At 39.8% G+C, this 25,169-nt stretch overlaps 1 protein-coding gene and 1 long non-coding RNA gene across 5 annotated transcripts in view; one reads left to right on the forward strand and one right to left on the reverse strand.

The window, feature by feature from the left end:
• The window catches only part of ADD3 (adducin 3), a 92,148-nt gene that overhangs the window by 45,131 nt on the left and 21,848 nt on the right, over positions 1 to 25,169 (forward strand). For 3 of the 4 annotated variants that reach the window (XM_021536288.2, XM_021536286.2, XM_021536289.3), the window contains one exon: positions 22,825 to 23,048. In XM_021536288.2, the coding sequence (XP_021391963.1) occupies positions 22,854 to 23,048 (195 nt within the window). In that variant the 5' untranslated portion in view covers positions 22,825 to 22,853. Of the gene's footprint in view, positions 1 to 18,171; positions 18,445 to 22,824; positions 23,049 to 25,169 lie in introns of those variants that run through there. The other variant, XM_021536287.3, reaches the window with a different exon arrangement.
• On the reverse strand, positions 20,593 to 21,376 carry LOC144246613 (uncharacterized). The gene is made up of 3 exons (XR_013340268.1): positions 21,267 to 21,376; positions 20,956 to 21,136; positions 20,593 to 20,620 (listed from the first exon to the last, which is right to left on the reverse strand). It is a non-coding gene; the product is annotated as an uncharacterized LOC144246613 (long non-coding RNA).

A 25,169-nucleotide genomic window follows, 5' to 3' on the forward strand; every position in this document is an offset into this window, starting at 1 on the left:
GAGATTAGTCAGTGAAGAGCTGTGTTTAGTTAGCCAGCTGGCATATGTGCACTTGCAAGACTCACTTGGATGATTTCTCAGTGCTCAGCTGAGTTCTACTGATGCAGTGAAACTTACTGTTATCACTTTTAACATCTATCAGTATTTTTCACGGCCTTCTATCAAAATATTGCTGAAAACTGAGCCTGAGAAACAAATTTGAAATCAATAACTAACACCCATTCTAGTTAGTGTGGCTGGGGGAAGAGGAATTTTTAAGATACATAATTTTTTAAGGCATCTGCAGCTCTATCACCATTCCCTTCTTTACTGAGATATCTTCTATTTTGAAGTAAGTCTAAAACAGCATTTAATCCTTCTGGGATTTTAAAGACTTCTCCATGTTCTGCTGTTTAAAAATACCTAGAATAAGTAGTATATTAAGACATAAAATTATTTGCTTTGCTGAACTTTTTGTGAAAAGAAATAATGGTCTTGGGAAGGTGGCCTACATACCTTGGAGGTCTTGGCATTGCTCAGTGTGATGTGATTGACTGATCACCTCCAGAAACTTTCTGTGAGTGTTTCTAATATGTGAGAAAGACAGGTTTTGCTGTGGCAGACAATAAACAACACAGGAAATCATCCCCCAATGGGGGGATTTTCCCAATGCTGACTAGCTAAAAATGAAATTGTGGGAAGAATGATGAGTGGTGTTCTTGCTTTCAGCAGCAGTGCAACTGTTCATGCAGCCATATAGTGAGATTACATGCAGTCTAAATTGTGCTATGCTTCTGATTTAAAAATGTGCTGCTTCTGTCTACCTTTTGTTGAGTCATTGGTTCCAAGAGAGAAAAAAGGGATGGTATTTTAATCCATTGGTACAAATTCATATCTTCCAGTCAACCATAGGATTTGGATTTACTTTCCTTGGGAAGCTGTAAATTACTGAAAGTCCTCTGCTTTTCTGTTTTCCAAATTTTAACATTGCATGCCTGTATCATGGTTTTGGATATTATACCAACCTTCCAGAAGCATAGCTCTAAACTTTAGTGATCCTTCTCTGAAAAGGTAATATTTAAATATTTTGTCAATCTTGTTTGCTCGAAGGATATTTTTCTACCATTGGTTTTATTACTGTGTGGACATATCACAGTTTTATTTCTGCAGAATGTTTTTCTTTCCATGCATTGGGGCATAAGTGTGTAGTTTTAGCAGACTCCGTTTATTCAGCAAAATGCACAAGCTGGTACTTCATTGTTTTTTTGTGAAGGGAGTAGCCCTGTGATAGTTACTTCTTACCATAGGCACTGGTCTTGAAAATGGTCAAGTGAAAATACTTTCTTATTAGTGTCATTCTTTTGAATACCTGTGCAGTTTTGAGAGGATTGATTGCTCCATCCAGTGAAAAGGTGACTTGCTGCTACCAAAAATCGAAGGAGCTATTTACTAGTGGTGTTGGAGCTGAAAGAAAAAAAATGCAAATAATACATATTAGAAGTGTTTTGCTGTGTGTGGCTTTACCCAGAAAAAAAGAATCCATTTGGAATTTTTCTATGGGGACCAGCTTAGATTAAGAGAGGAAAAAATACGTGTTGTTTTGAGTTTTTAAATGTATTAGAGGAAAAAATGAGCTGTTCATGTAGACTGATGAGTTTGAGTGGGAAGAAATTTCCAGGGCTCTAACAGGGTGGGGTTTGTCGATGGTATGAATAGTATCCCCTTTTATATACTCTATGCCTTTCCTGAAATCCCAAGGGTGGCATGAGGGGATTTCATTCATAGGAAAGACTCTAAAGGATTGAATTCTGCCTTAAGTTCTGGGGCTTCAGCACTGCAAGCTTTGGTGAGATTACTTACCAATAAGTAGTAATTTCTCACCAATAAGTCTTACTCTAGAATGGATGGAGCCAAGCCTCTATAGCAACTTTGCTGGGAAAGCGTGCTCCCAAGTGTAACAGCTTTTGTAAAGTGCCCCCAGATCTACCTGTCTGACATCAGCCAACATAAAATCCTCTTGGCAGAGTTGACACAGACATGCAGGTTTCTGAGCTTGTCCCACTTTGTCTCTGCCAGTGATGGTTGTGTCCTGCATGCTGAGCCTGGCTTCACTGGCAGCTCCCCGTCCCCCCTCGGCCTCCCTCTCCCCCAGATAACTTTATCCTCATAACGCAGATACTCAGTCTGGATTTCATTTCTTCCCTCCAGCTCTGTGCGATCTCGCGCGCATTCCTGACGCGTTACCAGCGGCCCACGTCTCTGAAAGTGCCATATCAGCTTTCAGTGGCCAAAGCTCAGAGGGGAAACAGCCCAGTTCCTCCATGCACAAACAGCTGGGCAATTGTGGATGGAATTAATTGCTGATACGCACTGGGCTATGTTTTTCTTCTCTTGTCATTTCCTTTGCAGCTGTGAAAGGCAAGGTTTTAAGGCTTTGAAAACAGCGCGGACCTTCTCAGTGGGAGTAATGTAAGAGCACTGAAATATATGTATAGACTAGGATTTGCATGCAAAGTAAAACCTCTCCTAAGATGTAACAGCCAGCACTGTTGATGACAGTATTCAAATTCTGGGCGCACCTTGCAAAATTAATTTCTGACTTTGGACTTCCAGCTTGAGAAAAAAATCTGGTTGAGGAGATTTGGATTTCTGAAAGCAGTAATCATTGTTTCTGAACGTAGGAGTCTGAAGTTGAACATTGAAAGCAATCTGTTATGAAAATGGTTGTATTCTATGTATACTTTTGGAGCTAAATGGACTGATGCTGCTTTAGCCAAATGTGAAACTGTTAAGTTGCTGAAAGTCATGTTCCAGCCCAGCAGTTATGGGAAATTTATCACAGGGTTGGAAAATACATATGTTATCAACAGGGCTGCATGTCTGCCTCGAGGCTTCACCCAGCCCTTAACAATCCAAAAACAAACCACCCATCACAAATGAAAAAATGCTGTCAAAAGTAGATTCTAAGCCCTAATGCTGTCAAAAGCTGCAGCATACTGGGCTTAGTTGTAAAATCAGTGGAAAAATGTGTGGCACCTGTTGTTGAAGATAATATTTTGTGAGCTTCCGGTATGAAAATATAACAGATAATTTCCCCCTTGTTTATTAAACTGTTTTAAATGCACTTTTGTTTTATGGAATTGTTACACCTCCCCTACTAGTAGGCTTATGCCATGGAATTTACTCAGGGGAAGATATCTAAGCTCTTTTGCCAAAATAATTACAACTCTCATAGGTATTTTACTAATACACAGTATTTGCATCCCGTATATTTATAAATAGTCTCATACCTGGAATGGATTGTTTAAACAAATGTTTAAAAAAGGTTTTGTTGTTTTAAGATCTGGTCTTAATAACTAAATAAATGAAGTTGTGCAAATATGCTGAAAGTGTCCCCACCAGCTTGGATTGTGTAACTCCTTGTACCGTAAGATGAGTATTTCAAAGGTCCCACTGAAAGCAGGGCCATTATTTGTGGTAAATACTGTGCAGAGTGAGGAAGGGTTGACAGACCAAGATCTTTAATAAATAAATAAATAGAAATTGCATAACTCTTGAAAGGAGCCAAACTTTCAGTCTCAGCACCTACATCAGCCAAACTCTTGCAGAGACTGCTGCAGAGAGCTGTGGGATTATACTTCCAGCAAATACAAAGGAATGCATCCTTACATCCTAGTTTTTCAGCCTTCCATGCAAGGGACTTCTGCTGTGACCTTGTCTGTCGTGGCTAACAGCACGCAAGGGGACACCAACCCAAGTCTGGCTCACGTGGTATGCAGGAAGTTCAGCTGTAGTAATTTGATTGTAAATCTGAGCCAGAGAGTCAGTATCTTAAATCATGGCTGTTACTTCAAAGAACGAAGGTTGCCTCCTTGAAGGGCTTTTAGTTTTTATAGCTATAGAAAAGTTAACTATTACATAAGTTGTATGTTATATGTATCCATATAGATGTTCATATCTTATTATAAATATACATGTATCATAAGCACCCTGTTCCATATCTGTCATACTAAGTACTTTTTTGGCAGGTAGCAGAAGTTATGGAAACAATTAAAATTCCTGTGCAACACTGGATTACTTATTTGTTTGGAAGAGTGGGTGGTTTTGTAGGGAGGGGGAAAAGGCAGATCTCTGCTTCAAAACCAAAGAGTAAAAGCATTCTGGAGTGGTTTTGCCAGAAGGTCTTTTTGTCAATTTGCGTTTGGACAGAAAGGTCTCAGTATCAAGAATAGAGTTATGGGGTTTGCAGTCTGGTGTATGTTGTTAGTAAATATTTAAGGCATTATAGAGCTGCAGTTGTTTTTATGGCCAGTAACCAAGTGGTGATCCTTTCAAAGCAATAAACAGTGTATGAAAACAGTGTTCTTAATTGCCCTGGCATGTAAGAAGTTGTTAAAGGTTAGAGACTGGTTGTTCTCTGCTCTGCCTTCACTTTCATCTAGTGCCTGTCTGACTGCGAGATTAAGAGTGGCAAAAAAATCCAACCAGTTTTAAGAAACTCATATAGTAGCTGGGCAATTAAATTTCATCCAACAGTGAATATCTTGATCCAGACTGTCTACACTGTGTTTTTCTGTGAGTTACATGACAGGTTGGTGGCATGATTTGCTTTGCAAACCAGTAAATGAGTTCATGTTTGTGAATCTTTTAGCTGTGGTTTATTTCTCCACCCTTTTCTCATGAATAAACTTGAAAAATATTTAGGTCAAGATTTCTCTGGACTCGTCACGTCTGATGGTATCTTTTTCAACTGTGGTCTTTGTATACATGTACTTCTGAAACAATTGGGAGGTGTGGTGCAGTGTTCTTCCTTGGAGGGAGGCACTGTTAGTAAAGATTACTGATCTGTGAGAAGAGTCAACTACAGAAAATGCTGAAACTAACACTGCCTGGGAGGAGTCTGTGGCTTTGGTTTTTAACTCCCTTTGGGTTTTGTCAGTGACTTGGAGCAGGGAGTTGTTTGGTCAGCTGTGGTGTAACACTGAAAAGATTCTTGTCTTCCTGACAACTACATTTATCAATATAGTAATAAGTTCAGTGTCTTAAACAACCACCTGACCTGCTACATGAAGAAATTGTACGCAGTTAATAAATACTTCAGATTGTTCTGTGTGTGACTGACAAGCCATAGCTGACTAATGAAATACAGGATTTGGCAGTACTAAAGCTCGAGACATCGTTGAGTGAACTTTGTGTAAGAGTGGGTTCATTCAATAAAAAATAAAAGGAGCATTTAAAGAGCCTTTTATTCCTGTCATAAAGATGCTTTGTGCTATTGCAGTTTTGTGTTTGACAGAATGGTTGGGGATGGATGCTGCAGATAGTTGTCTTGTAATTTGAGTGTCTTCTATTTGACACTAGTATGATTTTTATCTTCAGTGTTGTGACATGACTGGTGAGTTAGTTTCTCTGTTTGAATGGAGTTTCCCACTGCAGTTAGTATCATGTATCCATAAATCAATCTGTTAGCATTCTGCATATTATGGGATGGGTTGAGGTTTGTTGGTTTTTTGTTTTGGCTTTTTTTTTTTTAGGAAATGTGATATGATTTTGCTTCTGCTTAAGCCAAGGAGAACACCAGACTCAGTAGGACTGGGCTCAGAGTTTTGCGTGTTTGTTGGCACCTAAAGTGAGCACAGTCACATGGGGCACAGGGCTGATTCCGCTGTGCTGCAGTGCCATGGGTCCCTGTACCTTTGAGGTTTTAAGTCTGAAATAAAATGAATCAATTATATTTTGGTTTGTGGTTGGGTTTGGTATGGGGTTATTTTTTTAATTGTTGGTTTGGGGTTTTTTTATAGATAGGTAATCTTGATACGTTTAACCACATGGCCCTAAAACAGCTCATTACTGGTCACACAGTTACAACAATTATTGCACTGTAGTTCCTCATCTCTCTTTACTGTACCAAAGTAGTTCAACTTCTGTGAGTATGTGTGCTAATGGGTTTTTATAATGTGTGTGAGTAGCAGCAGACTAGATATTCTCCCATATTAGTCATTGCAGTGTGATAGATAATAGAGAAGTCTATTCTCATTTAAAGCTATAGGAAAGTGCATGAGGCAGCCTTCATTAATGTATACTGGAATTATATTGAATTTCTTGGATTGCATCGGATTTTTCAATTGCCTCAGAATCAGAGAGATTCTTATGGTAAAAGCATGACCAACTAGTTTTAAATTGTCTATTAAATTCAATTTCCTAGTATCCAAAAGCATACATGCACCCTGGTCAAAGGAAAAAAAAAAGAGCTAAGTACCCAAGAATTTTAAAATATATGAACTGACTGAGAAGAGATGAACAAAACACTTCTAACTTTCAGTAGATTAATCATGCTTTCAACATCTGTAATGAAAGTTTTTTTTTAAGCACAGTTTTGAGATATGCAGTATTAATCCCAAAGCTTTGTGAGGGCAAGCAGAGCTTAGCCTAGGAGGCAGATACTAAGTTCTGGCATTAGGTTTTTTTTGCATTGTTTCCACATTCTGGCACTCCACTCCATTTCCTCGCCTCACTGAGCACTGAAAGGGACATAAATTGACATAACTAGATTTTTGTGACTAGGGCAAGGGAAGCAGCCTGAAAGATAAACTTTAACCTGTCATCCTGTCAACAAATTTGCATTGTTAGAAAAGTAAGAATTTATATACTGTGGAGTCAAGAATAGTATGTAGGGACAATGAATTAAGAAAGTGCATGTCTGGAGTTAATTATTTTTCAACCTGAAAATAGAATCTAAACATCCCACTGTCTGATTTGCTTTTCCCTTAAAAATTTACATTTCCATTTTTCTGTCATAAATAAAGCTTTGAGTACTCTCACTGCCTAAAGCAAGGAAGTCTGAACTATGACAAAAGTTAATGGGAAAGTAATGGAAGAATTTGACCTGTCCCTGTAGTTTTGAGACTGCTGACTTCTCTTAGTCTATACTGTGTCTTGAGCATGCTGCAATTCAGTTATGCAACCTTGGGAAGCTTCTCTCCCACTGAATGCACTGTTCCTTTATTAAGGCTAATGGGAGTCATGTGTTTGTGTCAGTGGGAAAGCAGACCCTTAAAAATCTTTCTGGTAGATTTGGTGGAAACAGAGCTCACGTTCGTTATTGCTGTTCTGGGCAGTTGGATGTCTCATTAGTGGAATGTTAATGATGTTCAGCAAACTTCATTACTGGACCAGAGGATGTGGTGAAAATAAAAAACGAGTGACTTTTCAATCTTACAATTTCCTGTATTGTTGGATTAATTTCTGCCTGTTGTGTCCTTTCTCCCATCCCAGTTACTTGCAGTTGTATGCCTGGAGTCTGGCGGATGTGATGCTGGGGGTGCTTCACCCTGTTATCGGGGCTCTGCCCTGAGCCCGTGCTGTGGCTCCCCTCTCCTGCAAAACTTACAGTAGCAACCTTTCGATTTTCAATCTTTCTGCAGCCTCAGGCAGGAAGCAGATTATAAACATCCAGCAGGCAGGAACGAGATTTTAGCCATGGGACCGTCGCTGCAGTATCTTCACTGAGTGCGAGGGGGCAAAGGCGACTTTGCACAGCCCTGTGGGGAAGGGGATGGCGGGACCCACGCCATCCCTTCACCGAGCAGGTGTTCCTGCAAACCCCACTAACACAAACAAACCCACCGCGTCCCGCGGGGACGGGCTGGCCCCGTGTGAGGCTGAGCCCTTGGCTGGCAGCGGGAATTCGCTTACCCTCGGAAAACGCAGCCTTTGGTTTTATCTGGCTGAGGGGACCGCAGGGGAACAATGGGTTATTAGAGCATTGGAACAACACGGCTTTGAGTGACCCCCGCGTTACCGCGTTCTGCAGGCCAGGCTAAAAGCGGAGATTGGCTCAGAGATTGCCCTCAGAGTTAGTTTGGCAGCTGCTGCCCGCGGCCCTGGGCTGGCTGTGAGCTGAGGCTGCCCATGAGGGAGCAGGGAGGGCTTCCCTCAGGCCGGCTCTGGGAAAGGGAAAGAAGCAAACACGAAAACAGAGAGCTGGCGAGCTTGAAAGTGCTCAGTTTGTTTTCTCTTTCTAGTACAGAATCTGTTTTCCTTCATTCTTCAGCTTTTAAGACAAAACCGTTACATTGCTGGTTTTGGGCACCGGCAGTAAAAGTGGCTGGGAATGGCTGAATGGCAGGTGCAGTGTCCGGTCACAAGCAGAAAGGTGCTGACCTCCCCAGTTCTACATGCACAAGCAGGCTTTCACATCCCATGCAGGGTCCAAAGACTTTGATCTTAAATGTAGCCTATGGATGTGTTGTCCTCCCTGAGGGCCATCCCCCCTGAAGGTTTGCAATGATGAGCAATTAGGTAGATTATGCCACTGATATCTCAGAAATTAGAGTCACAGAATCACAGAACAGAGAGTTGGAAGGGACACACAAAAATCAAGTCTGATTCTTAGCCCTGCAAAGAAACATCCCCCAGAATCACACCATGTGCCTGAGAGCGTTGTCCAGGCACTTCTTGAACTCTGTCAGACTTGGTGCTGTGACCTCTGCCCTGGGGAGCTATTGCAGTGCCCAACCACCCTCTTTCTGAAGAAGCTGTTTCTTATGTCTAACTTGCTGTAGCAAAAATTTGTTTTTTCAGGGGAATAATGATGTAGGGCAATGTTTTAGCCTACAAACAAGGTATGTTCCAGGTATGTACACTGTTAGTCTTAAAGGTGCACTTTTATTGGAAGCGCTCCCTTCACTATTTCAATGCTGATAAAATATGTACAGCTAAAGAGTGGACATGAATTTTGAGAAAATTGAGAAGGGACATAACATTCAGATGTTTTCCAGTAGCAATACTCCTCTTTTGTAAAGCAGAAACCAGTTTTTTAGTTCTTCAACTTTCACTTACACACATACCCTTAACAACAAAAAGAAGAAACCACCCATCTTGATGACACTTCACTGTCTTGGGTAGAATTTTCCTGCTTCCAGGGCTGAAAGAGGTGCCCATCCGGTGAGTTATTTGTAGGTCAGTTGATATTTTCATGATGAGAAATAGCAAGGTGATGAAACTAGTTTTATCTTCTGGACTGGTGTACCTATTGCATGCTGAGATTTTATGTGTATTTTTTATGTGTTTTTCTCAAAGCACATAATAATAAAGAATTGTGGCATCCCCTTCCTGGGTAGCTATCTACTCAATATGCAAATGTATTCCCAATGCTCTGAGTAGAAGCCTGCTGGAAGCCTCCCAGTCGGTCCTCACTGAACAGTTCCTGCATTGCATCTGAAAGTCCAGAACCAAAAACTTTGCTGTCAGTTTGATGAAGGCAAAATGGGCTCTCCATGAAGGAGGAAATATTAAATAGTTATGATGTGAGCATTTTTTTTTTTTCCCTTTTTTATCAGCTGGGGAAAAACAAGCGGTGGCAGCAGCTGTGCCATGTGAACGAGTGTGTCATGATCCTGCTGGGGAAGGCATAGTGAAGGGCATTATTCCACTGGGAGGTTGGCACTGGCCAAGGCCCTCCAGTGTTGCCACAAAGGATTTTCTGTTCGACATCTAACGCAACAAGCACATTTATATGTTTGCAGAGAGTTTCCATGGAAACCGTGTAAACTGTGATGCTGGCAGACAGAGGCAAAGGTTATACTATTGTAGAGGCCTTTTTGTATTCTCTTTAAATGTTTCAGAGCAGCTATATATCTTAACTGATATTCTGAGCCTGTGCAGCAATTTGTTCAGATTTTTGGTTTGGTCTCTTGTTTTTCCTTCTTCCCTGCCCCCACCCTTGTCTTTTTGGTGGTTGTACTGAGGAGGTCAGAAAAGATGCAAGAATAACAATGAAAATGTGGGGTTTTGTTTGGTTTTTTTTTTCTTTTTGCACTTTCACTTGAGTGTCATTATTTGACTTGACTTATCTTTCTGTTAGTGGTAATGATGCAATTGGAAATGGAAGAAGAGGGCAACAAAAAAAAATTCAATCCCTACTACTACATTTCTCATTTTTGTCAAGTGCTTTTATTGCTCAGGTAGAACTAACTCAGGTCATTGCTTACTGGCACTTGGAGAATTCTGAATGCTGGTCTCCCCTCAGAACAATGAAGTTATGCTATTTATAGATACCAGTTTTAACACTGGCTAACCTTTAGTATGCTATGAGGGTTCTTGCTGTTTTTAAATTTAACCTACAAATTTAAATTTCCAAACATACCTATTGCTTTGTTCATGTTTCAGAAGTACTCCCACCATGGGCACAAATGCTACTTATTAAGAAGAAAGAAAATTATTGACTCTTCTATATCCAAGTTCCCCTTTGATAGTCCATGTTTGCAAAATTATGCTTGTTCACAACTTCAGCTTAATTATCATGGGAGGTTATTTTAAATGACTGAATCTGTGTCTGGGCTCATGCTGCAGGTCAGAGAGAGGTCCAGGTACTGCTTGTTCACCTGCTGCTCTATGAAAATGAGATCTTACCTGATCACAATGTGCATGTATTCATTCCTGCCACTTAACCTTTCAACCTATTGCTTACTTTAAGCCAAACTTGGTACAAAGGTAAACACATTATTTGCTTTTGCTTTACAGAAACTGATATCTGATTAAAGATGTAGATTTTGATGCTGAGCAGGATCCTCAGTACTTGAAGTGCAAGTTGCCCAGTCCATCTGATTATAGGGCACTGACTAAAACAAAGTCCAGGTTTAGTTTAGATAATTAACTGTACTTGATTCCAAGTTAATCTTGCAGAATCAAGAGATTATTTAAATTCTCAGTTTTAATGACTAAAACACACTTTCCTGCAAAAGGGGCAAAAACCTTTTTAGGTGTACTAAATATTACAATCTTAAATAGACAAGAAACATTAAGGCATTTTGTTTCTGAACTTGTGAAAGTGCTGTCTTAATTACACAAGGCAGCACTTATTTTTTTGTGGATACAAGAATGAAACAGCCAACTTGGAGATCTTATTGTTGTGCGAGACAGTGTCAAACAGAGAATGAAAAGGTGGAATGTGCTGTTAGCTCAGAATGGCTGCTGATTTAATTTGGACAGCCAGGCATGCCCACAACCTGCTGCACCATGCCAGGAGTGGCCAGGAAGGGATAGCTTTGTTTGTTTACTTGTTTCTCATGTTTTGCTATTTATATATCAGATGTGTAATTATTAAAGGCTTCACATCCAGTGCCTCATGAATGTGACAGTTAAAAATAACTTTAAAAAAATAAACCATCCATTTTAGTCTTCTAGAAACCACTGGTCTTCCAGTCCAGTATCACACAGTTACAAACAACATGTTGAATGTGACATGAAAATGAACACAGGATAGAGGTAATGAAAACCTTTCTTCAAGTTTCATCCAGCATAATTGTATAATTGCACTCTCTGAGGGATGGGGGTTGTGTGCCAGGTAGGAGTGTTTCTCATTATGAATTCCACTTTCCTGAGTTTGAAGCCAGAAGTCTCAAGAAAAAGTCTGTTCATATAACACAAAACTTTGCATGCTTTCATCACATCATATTGACTGCTTTGCAGTACAAACTTTGATTGCTTTTGATAATTTATCACAGAGAACATGTACTGATGAGGCAGGCCAAAATCAAAATTCCTTAGCAATTTGCCAGAGAATTTAAAAGGACAAAATTATAAACCCACAGCAACCCCTAAATTGTATCTTACATTCTTGTTTCAATGCACACTTGAAGCATCACTCAGTAATTAAGATAAAAATAGAAATCCAGCTATCTCCCTGTCCAAAATGATGCAATAAATTAGCAAGTTAGAGGAACATGTCTTCCAGGAAAAAATATATCTAAGTACTGCCCAACTCTAAAAGCAGCACCTACTCCTATTCTTCCAGAAGCCTTTGAGATCAAACTCCTGAGACCAGATTAGTCCTGCAGATTCCTTTTTTCCTCTTTGGATTAAGAAATGAGTTTCAAAAAAAAGATGTGGTTCCTCCTCATCCCCACTGTGGTTAAGGCAGAGTTCTGGTTGCCCTGGGTCAGTGCTGTCCTCCACAGCATTCCAGCACGTCTGTGAGAGCTGTCATGAAGGAGCCCTTGGCAAGCATCTAATCACCTATTATTCAGCACTGTATTAATCAAGTTTTGTGGTATTTTTTGGGAATGTTCTTGTATGGAGATCTTTAATTCTTTGAACAGTGTTAGGTTTTTATAGATGTTTATAAAAAAACCCACAAAGCACCCAGCACAAAAGTGGAAAAAAAAAGCTGAAAGACCTAGAAAAGATGTTACTTATCTTTATTCTTCAAGCAGATATAATCTCTGTAGCCTCAGACATTTTTTTGTATCATCAATAATTTTATTAGGGTATAAGGTGAAATGCTGTTTACCTGGGATCATTTCCATCAGTTATTCAAACAGTGAGAAAAAAAAGCATCACCAATGCTCAGAACATAATGTCATTTTTCTAAAAATTACTAATTGACTTTTAAATTTGTTGCTTTTAATTCTTATTGTTAGAGTTGAGAGAAGAATTTGCCTCTACATTTTAGGCTCTGAACTTCAGCCCATGGCTAATGTGTCAGATACTTCCACTCAGTGTAAACATACACGTGTTTATTTGCAAACAAGCCAATAGCATTTTCAGGCCAGGCTTCCTAATGAACTTTGATAATTCAAATAAAATTACTCTTAAGTATTCAATTTTAACTAGAAGACAGATCTACCTAATATATTTGTTGGCTTCAGAATATTCTTGAAATTACAAACAAAAAAAAACAACCAGTAGAAGGCAAAATTGGAAGAACTGTTTGGAGAAAGATTTGAGGGAGAGTCTTTAGTGCTGCGTGTGACTGATCAAAGGCTGCATGTGCCTTCAAAACTATAACAGAGTCTTTGCAACTGGAATTCTGAATTACTGGTGCTGCAGCTCCTTTAAGTCCCTGGTTAGAGGAGAAACCAGGAAGCTTTTCTTTATTCTTCACTTGTATGACAGTGCTGTAGTATAAAGTGAATGTCTTCTGAAGCAGTCTGGGCTGGATGGTTGCTTGTACCACCTGGGGAGTTCTGTTCTCAGTACATTGGACCATCTCCTCTTTAGACATGAAATATTCATGCTTCATGCAGCTGAGATCAAAAGAGAGGATGGTTTGAATCTCTAGGACAAATGTTCAGTGTCAGCTGGTGTTCCATTCCAAGAACAATCACATATGTGTGCAAGTCCCCATGATTTTGTGTAATATGCTCTGTAATACCAGAGTAATTTGCCGTGGAGTGTCTTTTATTTTATCCAAGTGTCCAGGGCTTACAATGATGGAGGAGAAGAATTATGGGGTAACAGTACATAATTGCTTGCTTGCACTGGAAAATAATAGTAGCCTAATTATGAAATATTTATGTATTCTGCCTTTGACTTTTAAAATACTGCTCTTACTACTGGACTTGATGCTGACTCACCCTACCTCTCACTGTTAGTCTTACCAAAGCTTTTGTTAGTAAATCTTCAGCACTTGTTCAGAGATGTGCTGGTTGCTGCTCTGGGCACATCTGCTTCTCTGTTCAGTGCTGTGGTTAAGTCCAAAGTGACCCTCTGCCATCAGCTGGGCTTGCTTGAAATTCAGTGGAATAGTTTTCCATTCCTGAAGGTATAGAAGAACTTTGGATCTCTAAATTCAATTTATTTTCCTAATACCATGAGCAAAAGGTGTCAGAGACACGAAGGAGGTCAAATTCAGGCCAAGTCAATTGAGATTGATGTGCATATTTGTATAGGCTAAACTTTGAATGCATGTGAAACTTTCTGCATGTACTAGTTGGGTAGTTTGTTTGGGGGGGGGGTTAATTATTTTCAAGCAAGCTGAAGACAATATTAACCATGTGACTATACACAGAAAAAGTGTTTCTCACTACAGTAAATCCTAGGGATTTCCCTGGGAAGGATAATTAAAGCAACATGCTGTGAACGCAGCTAATAAAGTAGTTGCCTTTTGAACTTTTGAGTAGGTCAGCCAGGTCCTTGTGGCCCTGCTCTGCTCTGCTCCACACTTTCCCCTGCTCTCCTCCCCCAGATTATTTTTAACCCTGATGCCTTTGTGTAACCACTGTAGACTCAAGCTTCATGGAGAGATGTGCTTAGCACAATTAGGGAATGGTATTTTCAGAGGTGGGGACTGAAACATGTGCAATGGGAGGGGCAGGATTGCCTCAAGGCAGCCAGGAAAACATGAAAAATTGTAGCATAAGATATGTGTAACTTAAGTCCTCTAAAGATGATAATTTTGTAAGTATTAGGGATGCAACTATAACCTCCATCAAATTCTGTGTGTTTGTTAACTTTTCCCTTGTTATGTTTTGACAGTCACAAACATTAGTTTGTAAATGGACCAAGGAAGGGGAAAAATGTCTCATATGCTAAAGCAAGATTAATTTTGGTAATGGAGAAAAAATAAAGTCTTGGAGCCTTGAATGGGGTGAGAAAAGACGCTCTCAGCATAATCTGTGAATAGTGATTTACAGTTTTTTGTCCCTTGTGCCATCTCATGGCTGATATAAGATGTTAGTCCTATTAACAGAGACTTCCCTCTACACTTCAGTTTGAGCTTGTCTTTTTTAAGCATTTGCTAGAGTAAGGGGATAGCTCTTCTCTCACAATGCCTAAAGTTTTTTCCCTTGCTCATGGTCAGTCAGTGGCAATGTGCCTGCTCTACAGTCAGGCCTGCGTTTCGCTGGCATCATTTGTCTCACACTTTCATCAATCCCTAAAATTACTATTTGTAGTAATTATAGTTAAAAATGTTAAGACAACCATAACATTTCCACTAAGCCTCTTCTTCACACATGAAATCAATATACGTAGTTGTGTTATTTTATCTAAAATATTTTTAGTTTTAACTATAGCTATCATAAATCAGCTTTTTGAAATGATCTTGTTTTCTGTTTAATGTGAGAATGATGTATAAGTCAATAAAATGTTAAAATTCCTTTTTTGAGAGGCTAGCCAGTTTATTTTGACATGGTCAAGCTGATATTGGTGTATTAATGTGACTTATGTTATTGCACTTCATATAAAATTTATGGCAGAGTGATTCAGAGATCCCAAGATGAACTGGGGAGAGTCGTGCAGGGTGTGGTACATAATATTAATAAAGATACAATTTGTCCTGAAGACTGTATGATCGAAGACCTGGCACAATTTCATCTTTTTCCTCAAGTTTCCAGTTACAGTTGTCCTACTGAGATTCGCTGTTGGCCAGGTTTCCCAGTGCTCACTTGTGAGTTATGGAGGGCGTTGAGCTGCAATTCCATATGGTCAGTGCCTGGTGGTGGTCTTCAACGGGGTCTACACTGAGCTATCAGTGGTGCTAAAGGTTGGGATTTGATGTGAAGAGAGAGGAACTCCAGGGTTTTGGGTTATAAAAAGGTTTAGCTGTGTGCTACCATACACAAGATCAGTTGTTGGTGTTAATATTTGTAAAATCCAGCAGTTGCCTCATGTCGATCATCACGATTGCCCACCATTGCAGCCTCTGACCCTTCAGCAGCTGCTTTGGCCATGATGTTTCTTAGGATAATCAAACTGCCATAAATCACCAAGACTTTTCATGTGGCCTGGGATTGATAAGAGGTTTCCCTGCTCTCCAATGTCACACATTGTACCAGTGACCTAGGAGAGCTCCTGCAGGTTGCTGGGAGTAGTCTTTGTTACTCCAAATGGCTCTATCCAGGTTGATGTGAATCAATGGATTAAAAAAATGTACTTACATAACAGACTTATTTCTTCTACTTCATAACCTTATGTAGGTCTCTATATAAAGTAGAATTGTTTTCCCCTGCATCTGTGCAGGTCAGGGACAGCCCAATAAAAAAGTCACCAGAGGAAGCTGGAGACTTTGCAAGAGAGGGAGAGGAAGTATTGCGAAATATGGAACGCTGTGACTGCAACAGCTTTTCCAGTTAAGTTTTCTTTTCACAGAGAAGTTCTTATTTTATCCTGTGGAGGAACCCAGGTTTCATGTTTTTCAGGTGACACAGGGACATTGTTCAGGCATTGTCTCTGTGTGTGGGCTATGTGTGTGTGCCACTTTCACAGCTTAATACGGATAAGTGCTACCAGAATGTAATCTTTTAATTTAGCTCTCTGTTGTCTACTAACTCATGAAATATTTTTAGGTGACTTAAGTACAAGTGATTATGTAGATAAGCAGGGGTAAGTCTTTAAAAATAAAGTGCTTTTCACTGTCAACCCTGAATTGTTTCACCAACAAACTCTATTCCCCCTCTGCTACTTTTCTGTAACTATTTTGATTGTGTGGCTGGATTTGTTCTGACTTGCATGTTTTATGTACAGAACATAATAAGCTCAAAATGTTCAGATTGTCTGCACAATCTTAACAGTTTTCATGTAAAACAAGACAACATTTCATGGAGCACAGCAAATTTCGAAACCATTACACTGCTGGCTGTCAGGTGTCACACGATGCAGCAGTGGCAACGTCCCGGTTATGTACTGCCTTTCCTTAGCACAAGAGGTTCCACAGTGGGCAGGGTAGACCTTGGATCTGAACTCCCAGGGTTGTGCTCTTGAGACTGGTTTTGTCTTTTATCATACTGACTCTCAGAAAAGGGTGACTGGATAACTTGCTTATCGAGTGTTCCCTCCCTTTTTTTTACATGAAAACCTCATGCAGCAGTGAAGGAAATAGTTTGTGTCTACAGGGTTAAGCATGCAAGTTCATTTATGAGACTCCATGCATGCAAATAGCATTTATGGCCATGTGGTAGAGCATATTGGATACATCAAACCAGCATTCTGGGCTCCGGAAGTTTTTTCCCCACTTGTGCTGAAAAAATGTTGGCAGGCTGGGCTGCAAATGGGGAGGTGCAGACTGCACCTGCTACAGCCTGAGTGCATTATAAGGAACCTTCCATAACAGAGATAAAACATCATCCCTGCAGTTAAAGGTAAAGCTACAGGCCTCCAATTCTCATGTTTTGTGTGGCTGTCAGCGACCCACTTAGCTCTCACTTCTTGACAATAAAGTGTGTCTGGCTCAGTTCCAGTTTACACAGAGTAAAGTGTGAGTTGCACAGCTTGACTATTTGCGTTGACTTTAACATTGCACAATGTAACTAGGAAAAAAGAATGTTTTAGATTTAACACAGCAACACAAAAACAAGGTTCAAATGCACTCAGGTCTTATTTCTTAAGAAAAATTATATCTTGCTGCCATACAGTCTCTTTAGTGTGGTATCTGAAAAGAGATGATCATTTTATTAGCTTGCTCTGCTAAAAAGCAAAGGGACTTAAATATGCAGCACTGGATTAGACTATTTGATTAGTAACCAGTTTGGTCTGTAGTATGACAAATTGTTTATGGTTGCATTGCTACTGCAAGAAATGGTGTTTGACACTCCTGTATCATCATTATCTTTATTTCAGAACAAACATTTATGTTGATATGCAGTTAACTGGCAGGGTAACTGATGCAGCTAAAAATTAATCCATTAAAAAAAAAAAAAAACAACTTAAAAACCCTTACAAGCATTTGCTGGTATGAATCTGAAGATGTGATAAAGGAGAAAAAGATTGAATGGTTAGGCAGGCTGGGAGGAGATATGACTTTTTAAATGCAAATTAATTTGCATCAATTTAAGGGTAGTTTGGCTTGAGTACTAGTGTAAGGAATTATTGTAAATTAGTAAAATCAGTTAATAAAATTTTGAACAAACGCTACTTATCTAGTTATTTCCAGTTCCACAAATTGAATTTAGGAAATACTAGCATCTGAACACACATCTTACTCATCTGAATAGTGTGTAAAGTAAGAAAATCCCAAATCTATTGTAAGATAAAAAAAAAAAAAACCAAAAACTTTCAACTCAGATATTTATGATATTTGATGTCCCCATGAGATTAATTTCAGAATTATTTTAATTTTGAGGTGCCTACCCAATTTTTTTTTTTTTTTTTGCCTTGAAAGAGTTGCAATTATTTATTTCTGTGTCATTACTAAAATATGTAGGAGGGAGGATGAATAGTTAACCTTCTAGTGCCACAAAATAACATTGGTCACCCTCTTCTCAGTCCATATTCTCCTACATATTTCCCCATCCCTCCCCACCATTCCCCCATATTCCTGAAGTGTGTGCTGCTGCCAGCTGACGTACATAGCTGACAGTGTTTGCTAAAGCCAAGTCTTTGATTCAGACTGGAACCTGCTTCATAGGGAGGCTGGAACTGAGATCAAGAGACGCCCAGTTTGCTTCCAACAAGTCTCCTGGCAGACAAGATATTGGAGGGGGGGTGGTGGGGAGAAAGAGCAGACTGTTCCTTAAAAACAGGCAGAAATCGCAGGAGCAGAGCAGCTCGATGTGCTCCTGAGAGGAACCGCTCCAGTGCGGGGTAGCCCAGCCCAAGTGCTCAGACCCCAAATCAGTCACACCAGTTAAGGATGCTGTGCACACACTGCTGGTTTGCAGTGCTGGGAACTCTCAGTAAGATGGATTGCACTGCATAGAGAAAATGGAGATGTCTGAAACCAGCCAGAAAAGATCAGCATAAAAGGTAGGTTAATGTTCTGTTGCTAGGTGATCTAATAATTTGGTCCCTTTTCTGTTATTCTGTCTGGTGGTATTTATTTTTATATGCATTCAGTGCATTATGAAAGATATAAATATATCAAGTCAGTGCTTTCTGGGGGGTTCTTTCTCAGTATAAATTTTCTTTGCATTTGGTCTCCTGCACTTTTTTTTACTTTAGTACTTCTTGTTTCTCTTACCTCATTATTATTTTTGAGCTGTTTTTGTGATTTGACATTGAAAATAGTTGTTGCAACAAAAGCAACACAGGAGATTAATTTGATTTTACAAAGTGTCCGATGAGGATGCTCAGGATGTAATGTTGCAACATAAAATCAACAATTCCAAGTTTGTGGAAAAAATTGCAGCTTTCATTAAATGAGACTTAATCCTAAGTAGAGAGATAAACAGTTTCCTGACAGAGGGGGTATGTTCTACTTTCTCTCAGTAGCCCAGTTACGGGTGTAAAATACAGAACAGGATATGGAAGCCAAACCCATGAGCTATATAAGGCATCAAAGCACAGGAGGACACGACCTGTTTTCTTTTGTATCTGAATTCAGTTCAGCGTGAACCAGGAGGGCAGAGCTAGGAGGAGGAAGTGGTGTAAGATTAACAAGTTACTTGTAGCAAGACCTTGTGAGCCTTTTTGTTTTACAGGTCCTTAAAATTTTTTTCAGCAGAGATGAGGATTCTGTGTAACAAGAATTTATCCATTCTAAATTTCAATTCTTAGTTAGGCCCCACATTCGAGCAGTTGAACCAAGTGTGGAAAAACTGCTCTTCTTTAACTTAAAATCTCTTTTTTTGCATGTCAGCATGTGCATGTTATTCAAAATGTAAGCTAAAATGTGTGCCTCAGCAGACCATGAGTGATGGCTTTCACCAGGATATAATCAGATCTGAGTTTGTTTTTGATTTCTCTGTATGTTTCTCTGTTCTGACCAGTCCAGATATAGTGTCTTGTTGCTATTTGGGTTTCTCATTTCTACCTGTGCCCCAGTCTCTGCAACCACTCTGGAGCATGCATAAGAAATGTTAGCTAGTACTGTTCAGGAAAGTGGTACCTCACTTTCTTTAATTCATAAACAGCATTGGAGGGGATGGAAGCCAAAAGTAGCCTTGCAGCAAAGCTGATGTCTTCTCTAGGCACAAGTATCACACACACACAGTTGAAAAAAAAAGAAAAAAAAGTGGGGGGGAAGATCCTCTATCATAATTCATAGATGTTGAGATCTGGATGTCCTGTAAATACTTTTGTCATTGCTGGTTCTATGCTGAGAAGGAGATATCAATTTTTTGGTCCCCTAAAGCTGATGGCATTTTTAACAAATATCCTCTTTCTTAAAAGAAAAAAAATCAGTCAAAGATACAAATAAATAATAAAAGAATGGTTGATTTGTTTGAAAATTTTCCAGGAAACAGTAGGGGACAACAGCCTGGGACCAACAGAGTGGGCACTGAACCAGACCTAATAAGAACAACTGGACCCAACACCCATATTATGTTCAGTAATGGACGGGGTTTGTACTACAAGGACTTCAGTGTTGTAATCTTAATGGCTAGAGGTAACAAACCAGGCTGAAAGGAAAGAGGAAAAACTAAAGTCCAAGGCAATTAGAAAAATCTCTTTTATGGATTTTGGGTATTACCAGTCACATTTGTGCCATTTTTACAGATGAATGGGCTTTTCTGTCACTGTAAGAATGAATTGTAATGTAATGGATTTGAACTAATTATGTCCTATAAACCTATAATAATAATAACAATAAATGTGTTTTGAAGTTCAGACATGCATGGAGTTGATCCAGCCAACTGAGTCAATCAGCAGCTGAGCAAGTCTCCTACTTGGGGTTAACAGTTCAGGTTTTTAGGGAAATAAATGGGCAGATAAGAACTCCAGGGAAGGAGGAAAAGAGCAGGAGTCACAGCTGATCACCAGTTCAAGCAAGGTTCTTGCTATCTGCATTTCTAGACTGCTTTTAGTTACCTGCAGGTGATGGAAGGTGTCTGTTCTGGCTCAGATGGAGGTTCTTATCCCAACACAGATGGAGAACAGTGAAGGCTGACAGGTCTTGTCTCAAGTTTTTCGTGCCTTGTGGCATGTAGCCAGTGATCTCATGGTCTTTTGTTTTCTCCTGACGCTTTTTTTTCCTTTTCTTCTTAAACCCTCACCATTTTGGGCAGGGGGAAATGAAAGATACACACAAGGCAGTAGAGCAGGGACATAATACACAGTTACATTTATAAGAGTATTTTTCCCAAGCTGAGTGGTGGTCAGATCCCCATACACCATCCCAAGAGTTAATTCTTCAGAAAAATTTAAGCTCCTTTCATATTTCTACCAGATTTTTTCCCAAACTCTCACTTCCTTGAAGTAAATCCCATTTTCTCCCCAGCATCCCCGAACTGATCACACATCCCAGGCTTTCCAGAGATCAGTCAGCAAATGCTGAATGAACTCCTACTGCACCCGAGCAGCACATCCAAAACTCACCAATGTGTTTCCCCAGCCTCTGGAATGAAGCCATCAGAGTTCATGGAGCTTGTCTCCAGGATGTGAATTATACATCCCAGAACATGGTATGTTCATCCAGCATGCCAGGTACCTCCTGGGAGCTCTGTGTGTGCAGCTGGATAATGTTGCATCCCAGATGAGGTTTTCTTTTTCTCTCTCTCTGTGCAAAAAAAAATGGCAGGAAGAACAAAACCAATTAAACCTGTAAGAACTGTTGTGTTTCATCTCAATCCCAAATGTTATCATAATCTGTAATATACAGGAAAGTCATAGACATATTTGGCTCTTACCCACTAATGCTTTCCCAGCTCTGTTGGTGGTTTCTGTCTGGAGTTTCATACTTAGTTACAGGGCTGCAGTGCCCCAGGATTTCATTCTTGTGCTCTCCCTTGCACTGTCACCAAAGCTGTGGGAAACTGGCTGAAAACCAGTTTGCATCCTCCTGCCAGCCTGGGTCATGGTGTGGCTGAGCAGCAGAGGGTGTTACAAGGACTGAAAGGACTTGCTGCAGGCAGGAGGAGGGCTTGGGCTGCTGAAGCTGGTTTTAACAGTGGTTCCCAGTGTTTCACCTGGGAAATATGTGAGATTACAGTGGAGGCAGTTTGGATGCTCCACACTGGCTCACTGTTCACAGAATATTCCAAAAAGTAATTGCAGTGACACAAACGAGGGATGGGTGAACTGTGCCACAGAGCAAGGACACTTTGATCCACTGATACCAGAATGTCAAACCATGCTGTAGAGCACTGCTTGACTTGGGCTTTTCTCCTCTGAAGATGTGAATTTACATACCAAATATTTTTTCATGCAAATATTTTTATATTAAATGTATTATTGACTGTAGATATTTGCATGTTAAAATGTATTTTCATAATACACTTATCTCATCCTTCAAATCCTGCTTTTCTTTGTTCCTCAAACCTGAGAAAATGTCCCTCTTCAGTAGCTTTTGAGGAATGGTGTTACTGAGTGTGCTTTTGAGCCTGATTCTTTGTATGAAAATTCAGGTGTCTGCGTCTTTCTTTTTGATCCAGTTCTGTTTGTGTTTACAAATGCTTATCAGTATTTTTAATGAGATTTTTAAGCTTTCTACCAAGACATGAAAGTATTTTTTGTTGGGTTTTTTTTTTTCTTTTCCTAACGTAATGAGCCTCAGTGAGAATCTTTGCATACAATTGCACACAAAAGGAGAAAAGCTAAAGCTCAGCTGTTTGCCATGGATGTGGCCTCAATGCTGTGTAAGCCAACATACAACCTCTGCAGTTCCCTCAATGTCTCCAAGAGTTTCGTGAAAGAGCAGGCACCAGCTGGAGCTCAGTGGAAATTCCCTGGTGGTCTTTGAGTGTCCTGAAGCCTTGCCTTTAAGCTGTAATTGTGAGATGCTTTGAAAATTCTGTAATTGAGGAATTTCTTCATTCAAGTTGGGAGATGAGCTCTGAGCAGATATTAAACAGGCCTTCTCTTCTGGGTGTTTGGTTGAACAGCTCAGGAAGGAGAGCTGTATAAAAACCTTGGGAAGTGGTAAGTGTAGCGCAAATGTACAGAGGAAAGTTTGTTATAAAATGTACAATGGTCATTTCAAATGTCACTCATAATTGTGTGCTTTTTGGTTTTTATTTTACCTCAAATAAAGATGATTGTACACTATCAGAGAACTTACTAATGTTTTTAAACTATTTTTCTAGAATATTTCCTAAATTTTCTGATTGTGATAGTTACTAATTTGTTCTCCTTTCATTTTAGATGATCTATAGAGTTGCAAAGGGACATTAGTTGTGTCCAGACTTTGCGATTCTGTGCACTGCCCTCCTTTGAACTAACATTTTTCCCTGTTTTCCTTTTGTTCAGGGGAAGCCTTCCCTGCACCGTGTTGAAGCATGAGTGCTGATGGCAGCCAGGTGGTGATCACTACTCCTCCCCCCGCCACGATGCCTCACAAAGAGCGGTACTTCGATCGCATCAATGAGAATGACCCAGAGTACATCCGGGAGAGAAACATGTCCCCTGACCTCAGACAGGACTTCAACATGATGGAGCAGAGGAAGAGGGTCACCCAGATACTGCAGAGCCCTGTGAGTGCCACTGATGGGGAGTAAAATGGAAAGGGTGTAATAAAAAAAGAAATCTGTGTCACAGCTAGAATATCTCTGGACCATCTTCTAAGAAAAGTCACTAAACAGATTATCCAGCATTTTGTTGGTGTGGTGTTTTGTCTGTGGATAAGCCTTTATTGTGTTGTTTTTTCTCCTTATACTTTTATATTCTTATGGTTCATTGCATTGTTACAGAAAGATGCGACTGGCTGCAGGGTTCCTAATTAAAACTTAGGGAGGAGGAAGAGAGTGAAGGAGTCACTGGTCAAATAGGAACAAATTAGGGCATTATGTGGTGTTCTGCTTTCTGGGTTTGATTATTAACCTATAATTTACATCAGGAATGCTTTCATTAACATTTATAATTGGGTTAAGTTTATTTAAAAGCTGGACTATGTTCTTCTTATGTCCTTGAGGGTGATCATACCCCTGTTTAGCCATATTAGTGCTCATCTACTGGTTGTGTAAATTCAGTACTTGTGTAGACTACATATAAAACTATTCAATCTACTGAACCACTTCACAGTAGTTTTAATTTATATTTTAATACTTATATTCTTTGAGTTTAACCTGATGAATACATTGGAAAGTAATGCTGTTGCCTTGAGTATTTTGAAGCCATAGGGAGTGAGTAAGGCCTGTGGAATGATCCTTTAGGGGTATCCATGTGTAATGTGAGTATTGAGGATAATGGGACTGGGAGGGAGCTAAGCAGATTTACAGATCTGTCTTCAGTGCCTCTGTAAATTGGGGTGCTTCTGTAATTTTTTTTTGAAGCTTTTCCATATGTAAAGAGATTGCAAACAGCTGTTAGTAATCACTCTATTATACTCATCCATGAATAACAGGATTGTTTGCTAAAGTGTTGTCGTGGAGTGTCTCTTGGATCTGTGTGTTGCTTTGAGTATAACATGAACCTGTTGACTAAGGAATTTATTATTTTTCAAGTCAATTTGCACAAGCTGGGGTTTGCAGCCAGGCTCTTTTGTAAGGAAAATGCTCTAAAGAGGTACTGCATAATGTTTTAATCGTGATAATTTTATGTTAAATACTCATCTGTAAAATGTGATCAGTCTACTCATTCCTGTTAAAATTCTCACATTATGAGTAGCCAGGACTCACAGAATGATGAAATCTTTAGCCTAACAAATAAAAATAAGTTGGAGAGATCGTTTGGTTTTGTATGTGGGGGTGGTTTTTTGGTCCTTCTGATGACCCTGATGAGTGTAACTATTTCATTAATGTTTGGGGGCATCTTTTGCCAAGTCTGCCAGATGTAATTAATGTCCCTTTGATGCAGCCTCTGTGGTGTTTTGGTTTTTTTTTGTAGGTGCAGTGTCAGCATGCAGATTTTAGGAAGGAGTATGAAGAGGGGTATGAACCCCTGAGTTTAGGCTGCTGTTTTAACAGAAGGTTGTGGGACAGAGAGCTGCTGGGCTGCTGTCAGTGTCCTGGTGCAAGAGAAGCTGAGCCCAGCACTTTTTGGAAAGTGACTGTTCAGAGCTGCCAATAAGTTGCAAGTTTTTGTTGTGTAAGGGAACAGTTGTCCAAATAAGCCAGGGGCCTGCTGCCTGCTTGGCTTAGGGAGAAATGGGAACGTGGGAGCTGAGTATGGGATCAGGCACGAAGAGGAGTTGTTTGAGCTCCCACTTCCCCTCAAGTATCTCCTTTTATCCTCCCTTTTCCTGATACAGAAAATTTAGAGGAACTCTGCTGTGATTTCTCACGCAAGGAAATGAAAGCATTTTTGTACAGTATCTGTGAGCAAATGTCCATCAAGTGAATGTCATCATTTATTTGGGGTGGAAGGTATAGTGCTTTTTCCAGGCTCCAGCTGCTGAGTGCCATACTGTTCCTGGGACTCAGGACTGAAAACATTTACATTGTTCTCTTGAATTTAGAATTCATCACACAGTGGCCAGAAAGTGTTGTTCTTGTTACCAGTCTGTGTACACAGGTTCAGGATTGAACTGATGAGCATTGTCCATAGTGTTTTCATTCTATAGCTGCAGAATTACATTGTGTTAGATATTTTCTTTGTTGCTTTTCTGGATTATTCCATTTGACAGAATATAGTTGTAAGGTGTTTAGAAGAAGAGA

This window comes from Lonchura striata, chromosome 7 (genome assembly GCF_046129695.1).
Source record: "Lonchura striata isolate bLonStr1 chromosome 7, bLonStr1.mat, whole genome shotgun sequence".
In the NCBI taxonomy this organism is placed as follows: domain Eukaryota; kingdom Metazoa; phylum Chordata; class Aves; order Passeriformes; family Estrildidae; genus Lonchura; species Lonchura striata.